The 6,500-nt window shown below is 42.4% G+C and overlaps 1 protein-coding gene across 2 annotated transcripts in view; it reads right to left on the reverse strand.

The window, feature by feature from the left end:
- The window catches only part of LOC115145575 (TBC1 domain family member 9-like), a 28,048-nt gene extending 22,874 nt beyond the window's left edge, over positions 1 to 5,174 (reverse strand). The window contains exons 1-2 of one of the 2 annotated variants that reach the window (XM_029687065.2): positions 5,107 to 5,174; positions 4,172 to 4,308 (exon numbers count right to left, since the gene is read on the reverse strand). In XM_029687065.2, the coding sequence (XP_029542925.1) occupies positions 4,172 to 4,292 (121 nt within the window). In that variant the 5' untranslated portion in view covers positions 4,293 to 4,308; positions 5,107 to 5,174. Of the gene's footprint in view, positions 1 to 4,171; positions 4,309 to 4,924; positions 5,074 to 5,106 lie in introns of those variants that run through there. The other variant, XM_029687064.2, reaches the window with a different exon arrangement.
- Positions 5,175 to 6,500: the final 1,326 nt, after the last annotated feature.

The following is a 6,500-nucleotide window of genomic DNA, read 5'->3' on the forward strand; positions in this document are numbered from 1 at the left end:
AGAGCAAAAACAATCGGTCTCCATCCTTCTTTCTGTTGGGTCTATTTCAGTGTTTCATCTGGAAAAATATATAGCAGTGGAGGGGAAGTTCCGATGGGGATTGAAGGAAGGGTCCCACCCTTGCTTTGGGGGTCTGGGTTCCCTGCCAGATCATTTTGTATGGAGAAGGACTGAGAAGCTCAGTACTGGTGACTTATTAAAAAATGACTTTCTACTGCAAAAATCAACAAAAATAAAATTATGCTGACACCATTTCAAATATAATTTCCACCTCCAGAAATGAGCGCAATAACACATTTGTAAAATTATTTTGAAAAAAAGATTTTAACATATTGGACAATGCATATAGTCTATTATCAGGTATGCTATTAGCAATAAGCATGATCACTTGTAGCCCAACTGATGCAGAGAAGAGCAAATAAATAGGCTGAAGCATGCGACTACCTGTCTGCAGTTAAACTAATTGGTTAATGATTAGCCCAATAGGGCAACTAGTTATTATGCATAAACACAGTGAATATAGTGTAGAGCTAGCTACCTGGTAGGGTAACCCAGTGTAACACACCCCCTGCCTGTACTTGAGCTATCCTACAATTGACCAGTGTTACATTTATCCCAAATATCCCCCATGCACTAAAAACTGCCTGGTGCAGTTCGTGCATATTTAAGAGTTGAGAAATACACATGCATCGACTGCTTGTCAGAATGCATGTTTCCCTCCTTATGGCACTTGTAACTTGAATGTGCCATGAGAATAATATGCATCTTGCATAGAACACACAAAAACAAGCCGACTATAAAATATTAACGATTCTACTATGGGGTTACCAGATTTTTATATTCATGACTCGTTTGTTTGCAGAGGAAAAGTACATGTGGACTGTTCTAGCATTGGCAGAAAGATTTTCTCATGTTCCATATTGTTTTGGACGTGGCGGTAATGATTTTGCTGTGGAGCAGCACCACAGCTAAATGGCTACAGAGGAAACACTGGTCTATATTCTCCCAAGTACTGACACTGCACCTAATCACCCCACTGGCTGAGAATCAATATTGTTTCAAATAACAAGAACCTGATACGAAGTAACACCATACATGTTATTTTAAGTCATGTTTCTCTAACCTAACCCCCTGTAACACAGCTGTAGTGTTATTCCTTTTCTTCTTTCCCAAGCCTCAATGTGTACCTCCAGGTCAGAGGTCACCAGATAAGATAGATAGGTGACGTAAAGCAGCAGATGATTGTGTGGGTAATGTTCGATGGTCAAAGAGGTCGATGGTTAGAAGTCTAGTCCAAGTGTCTATTGAGGGCGATGTCATCAGGTCTACATGATGTTAGTCACCCAACACATGTAGGCCTAGTAGAGTTTCAGGTCATACAACTCCAAAATGTCACACTATTGTGAAATGTTAGGTAATATAGGTTAGCTTATTGTCCCTTGGATAGTGTAATTTCTGCATTGAAAGTATCATATGGTGAATAAGCTCCAATCCAACATTTGGGGTGGAAGGTAGCCTAGCGGTTAGAGCATTGGACCAGCACCCGAAAGGTTGCTAGTTCTAACTCCCGAACCGACAAGGTGAAAAATCTGCCCATGTGCCCTTGAGCAAAGCACTTACCCAAATTGCTCCAGTGTCGCTGTAGATAATGGCAGACCCTAGCAGAGACACCACTCTCTGAGGGTGTCTCAAGGAGAGTGGGGATATGCAAAAACAAACATTTCCAATTCACATGCGTATTAATACACAATTGTAAAAGAGGGAAATAGAAAAAAATATAAGCACCTACCAAATTACCATAGTCAACATTTCAAAATTGAAGCTTGACATTTTTCAAATCTTATGACTTAAGATTGATTTTAGGGGAACTAGTCATCTATAATGAAACTGTACTATTTTTTGTTTCTCAGTCTCTATAAATCAATTAAATTTAAAAAATGATAATGTTGACTTTTCCTCATATCAAGTAGCCTCATAAATATGGCTATAAATCAAAAAGCGTTGGCCCTGGTGCCCTTCCATATGCCCCAGGAGGACCAGGTGCTCGCTTGGCTTTCTCTCTCTGCCCGCTGAAAAGGGGTGTTTACTGGGCAGTGCCAGTCATTGTGCCCAGGCTCTCTCTTCTCCTCAGCAGGCCAACTGGCACACCACACGGTCCCGCTCAGTATTCACATAACAATGACATCATCACATATCACCACCGCACGCTTTGTGTCGCTATCCCGAGACAATAGGGAGAGGCAGTGTTGGTTCGGGGGTTAACTTTCAGTCGCTGGATTGCGGGGAAAAATAATATCTCCGTCCTTCAGTAAAATGTCAGCGAAATGTCTTGTTGCTGACCAATGAAGTGAGATACTTGCAGGCCATTTTGGCTCCCCTTGTCATATTCATTACTGGCTGGCTGACACTGAAGAGGGAGTGACTGACTGGCACTGAGGACAGCAGCACACAGTTCAACTCTCTTTGACCCACCATGACTGCGACGGCCAGTCTAGTCAAAGCAGGGCTACATAGATACTGTATAGAGAGGGCTATAGATATATTCATACAGAGTCATCTCTATGGCTCAGAGTCAAAGACTTGGACTGAATCTACTGTACCTTTAATGAACCCGACTGACTTTTCAACTGATCATGTTCTATCCTTTTTTTAAGAAGGTAGCATCATTCACATCATTCTCACAGTTGCGATGAGTTCAACAGACAGACTGAATCCAGGTCAGCCTGACTGGGATGGCACCCTATGCCCTACATTATGCACTACCTTTGACCAGAACCCCATGAGCCCTGGTCAAAAGTAATGCACTACATAGGAAATAGTGCACCATTTCAGATGCAGACAGTCGCCACCACTTACGGTCCTTAAAATGATTGCTCCTCCCTGATGTAGCAGTCCTCCTAGTGACTGTGGACTAATTTGGATGGGAGTGAGTGAAGTCGAAGAGGAATAGAGGAGATGAGTAGAGAAAGGAGAGGGAGAGATGATTCAGCATGTACTACTCCTGCCGGGAAGAAAGAGTGTGCCTTTGCTCTGCGTGTCTCCTTGTGTATGGGTTGTCTCGGTGGCATTCAAAATTCAGTACGGGGTATGACACATCACCAGCCATTTTAACATTCCCTGGGCGTGCTGGGCTCTAATCAATCACAGGTTCATTTCCATTTATTGGAGCCTTTTAACGGTCCCAAGTGCTGGAATTTGTCTTCCCTGTCAGGGGAGATGTGTCCAGCCTTATGTTAGCTAGCTAGTAGCCTAATGAGATTACAATTGGAGTGAACTAAGCACAGTCAATGATTATCTATTTAACAAATCTATGCATTTCATTCCTTGTTTTGTTAATGGTTTAAAGGGTATATAGAAGGCTTACTCTTTGCAACAATATTCGTTACAATTTTCCAGGATCACCTAAAGTACAAGGCCTACATAAATAGCCCAGATCTTGGGATGCTGATCAATAGGGTACATTAGCTGCTGAATGCCCACTAGCTCCATTGTATGTAGTTCTATGGGAGGTGGTCCATAAGCATACAACAATGGCCCTATGACTATTCTAAAACCTTATTCAGATTAAAATCACACCTGCATTTGTCTAGTTATTGTAGCTCCCGAGTGGCACAGCGGCCTAAGGCACTGCATCTCAATGCTAGCAGCGTCACTACAGATCATGGTTCGATCCCGGGCTGTATCACAACCGGCTGTGATCGGGAGTCCCATAGGGCGGCGAGCAATTGGCCCAGCGTCATCCGTGTTATGGGAGGGTTTGGCCATCATTGTAAAATAAGAATTTGTTATTAACTGACATGTCTAGTTAAATAAATAAAATATAGTAGTAGGGGCTATTAGGGTCACGTGTCTATTCATTCATACAGGTCTAGATCCCCTCATGCCATTGTCACCCCTTTGATATCCGAGTGACCGGACCTCTATCCCTCACTACGCATGCAATCTTCACTCCATCACTAAACATCCGTGAGGCATGAATAATCTCCCAAACCAAGCGAGAGACCCGGCCAGAGAACAATAATTTGCTTGCAATCACAGCTGTGATAGCGTTAAATAATCCTAGCCAAGTATATCTGAACTCGACGATAGAACATTCGTGGAGTTGAGCTATGCTTGGCTACAATAATCCATGATTTAGAGACGGAGAGAGAGACAGTTATATGCATCTCACCCGCTAGTCCTCCTCTGCCGTCCCCGTGGCCCTTGCGTTTCTGGAGGATGAAATACGGATTTGCTCGCTCGGTTATCCACAACGCACCCGCCTGCAACACCTCTTCAGGGTGCACCCACATCTTCGTCCAGCGGATTCTAAAAGCACATCAAATCCAGCTGATTCAGGCGGTGCCTGTCAAATGAACTGGAATGCTGGTTCGGTCAGTCCAGGGGCTGAGGCTCGATGCAGGTCCACCGAATAACACGTACAATTGGACAAGGACAACTTGGTTACAGTGTAGGTATAGAACTATGAGAGCATAAAGACCCTATTTATTCGCTTAAAACACGCTCTCCAAACTTCCATGCACGGGCGCGTGAGAGGTGATTGGATTCCAGCCGTGTACGCCAAATATGCAAAATAAATGTGTGCAATACAATCAGTGGAACTAAATTACTAGGTGGCACAATAAAGCAGGTTTCGCATTAAAAAAAACGAATCTGACAGATTTCTGTAGGGATGGATCTGAGAGCGACACTTCCGTTCGGTCTTTGTTGTTTATTATCTGTGTTGTAACCGCTGTCAGGTGGATATCGCCGACGAGTCCTCGTTCATCGGTCGTCAGATATTTCAGAATGAGCGATGGTTGGACGCTAAATAATGTGGACACAAGCACGTTATACCCATTAGGCTATTTACAACCTACTATCCAACATATATGTATGCTGCCTGCCTCCACATCGAACAACAATGTAATTTAATGCAACCCACTCTCTAGCGCCGCTACCGCACAGCTCCGTATCAACAACACGCGTCATAGAGTGGCCACATCGTTACGTCAACTTTGTGGGAGTTGTTTGTATAATTATAGCCTAGGCCCTACGTGGTAATAAAGTATAATTCAAATGACTAAAGTTGTTCATCGATATGACTTGGCTACTGTTTACAAATACCAAGTGTCGAAGCTGTCTTCAGGCGCAAAGCTGTCACTGCTAGCTCTTGCTGTTTTGCATTTGTTGTTTTTGCCACCTGGTACCAATTAGTGGATCAATTGTAATGGTTTCCCTTTTTTCTTTCATCTGTACTTTATTCTTTAATGCAAATATCATCAAAGCAATTTTATAAGCAAATACAATTGCCATAACTTACACCTATGTCCAGTGAGTAGGAGTTTTACAACTACATGCCACACACATTTGGGGTTTCTTAAAATCTTGAGAAAGGGGTGTTTAAGAATGAAAACGTTGAATTAGTAAATTCCCAGTTAGTCAGAGGGCTGAAAAGGTACACGAAAATAATATCCAGTTTCAAACATCAGTTCCTTCAACACCACAAACCTGTCAGACATGAGTCAACAAATGTTTGTGTGTCAACATGTTGGGTAAATATGTGGGAGTTGATGGATATAGAAATGGTTTATATTCCACAACGTCTCTCTGTCTACAGTATGTGGTCCATGGTCTGCTAAAGGCCTGTACATAACTGTGCTTGTTTTTATATATATATATATATATGTGTGTGTGGGTTTAGCTTTGCTAAACTGACTGCACTTTAAGGTTTCACAGCTTCCATCGACGCGTGGGAGACCTTGTCTGAGGTTGCTCGACTTTCCCTCGACAGACCACATTAAGTAAAAGGGGCTGCAGAGACGAGACCGATGTCACTACACTTTCTGTTTTTGTCACTACACTTTCTGTTGTTGTCGGTTTAGACTGAGGCTGAAGGTAGGGACAAGCAGATGTGCATAGTGCACTATTTTTTTTTACCCTCCACCTATTCACCAGTAACCACAGTGGGGCTATGTCAGGGGCTCTGTTCAGTCAGTGTTTGTGTACATAGTCTGGAGGAACAGTTTCATCCACAGATGTGGGGGATGGAAACTTGACATTTAGGACTAACAAACAAACCCACTGACATAATGCCGACTCAAAGGGACCCCCTAAATACGTGTACTTGAGTTCACAAGATCTAATTTCCAACTGAAGTTTACTCTGTTCTCTTTTCTCTCCTAAAGATACCTTTTGCACTCTTCCACTAAATCGAAAAGTCCCTCTTAGTTTCACCCTGTTTCATCTACAAAACTTTTTGTGTTTCTAGCCTCAACTTTTCTTCTGATGTCACTCAAAAGCACCTTAAATTTAGGGCAGGATTCAAGTGAGGCTTACCTTTCTGCCATTTAGTGGGCAGAGGGGCAAATTCATTCATATTTGGATTAGGTTTATATGTAGAGTTGATTAAATGTTATGCTACCCAAAAATAAATAACACATTTTTCTAAACTAATCCAACCAGTTAGTTAGATTTTTTCATCCCATTACTGAAATAGTTGTCAGTTTAAATGGCTTAGA

The sequence above is a fragment of the Oncorhynchus nerka genome, linkage group LG18 (assembly GCF_034236695.1).
Source record: "Oncorhynchus nerka isolate Pitt River linkage group LG18, Oner_Uvic_2.0, whole genome shotgun sequence".
NCBI lineage: Eukaryota > Metazoa > Chordata > Actinopteri > Salmoniformes > Salmonidae > Oncorhynchus > Oncorhynchus nerka.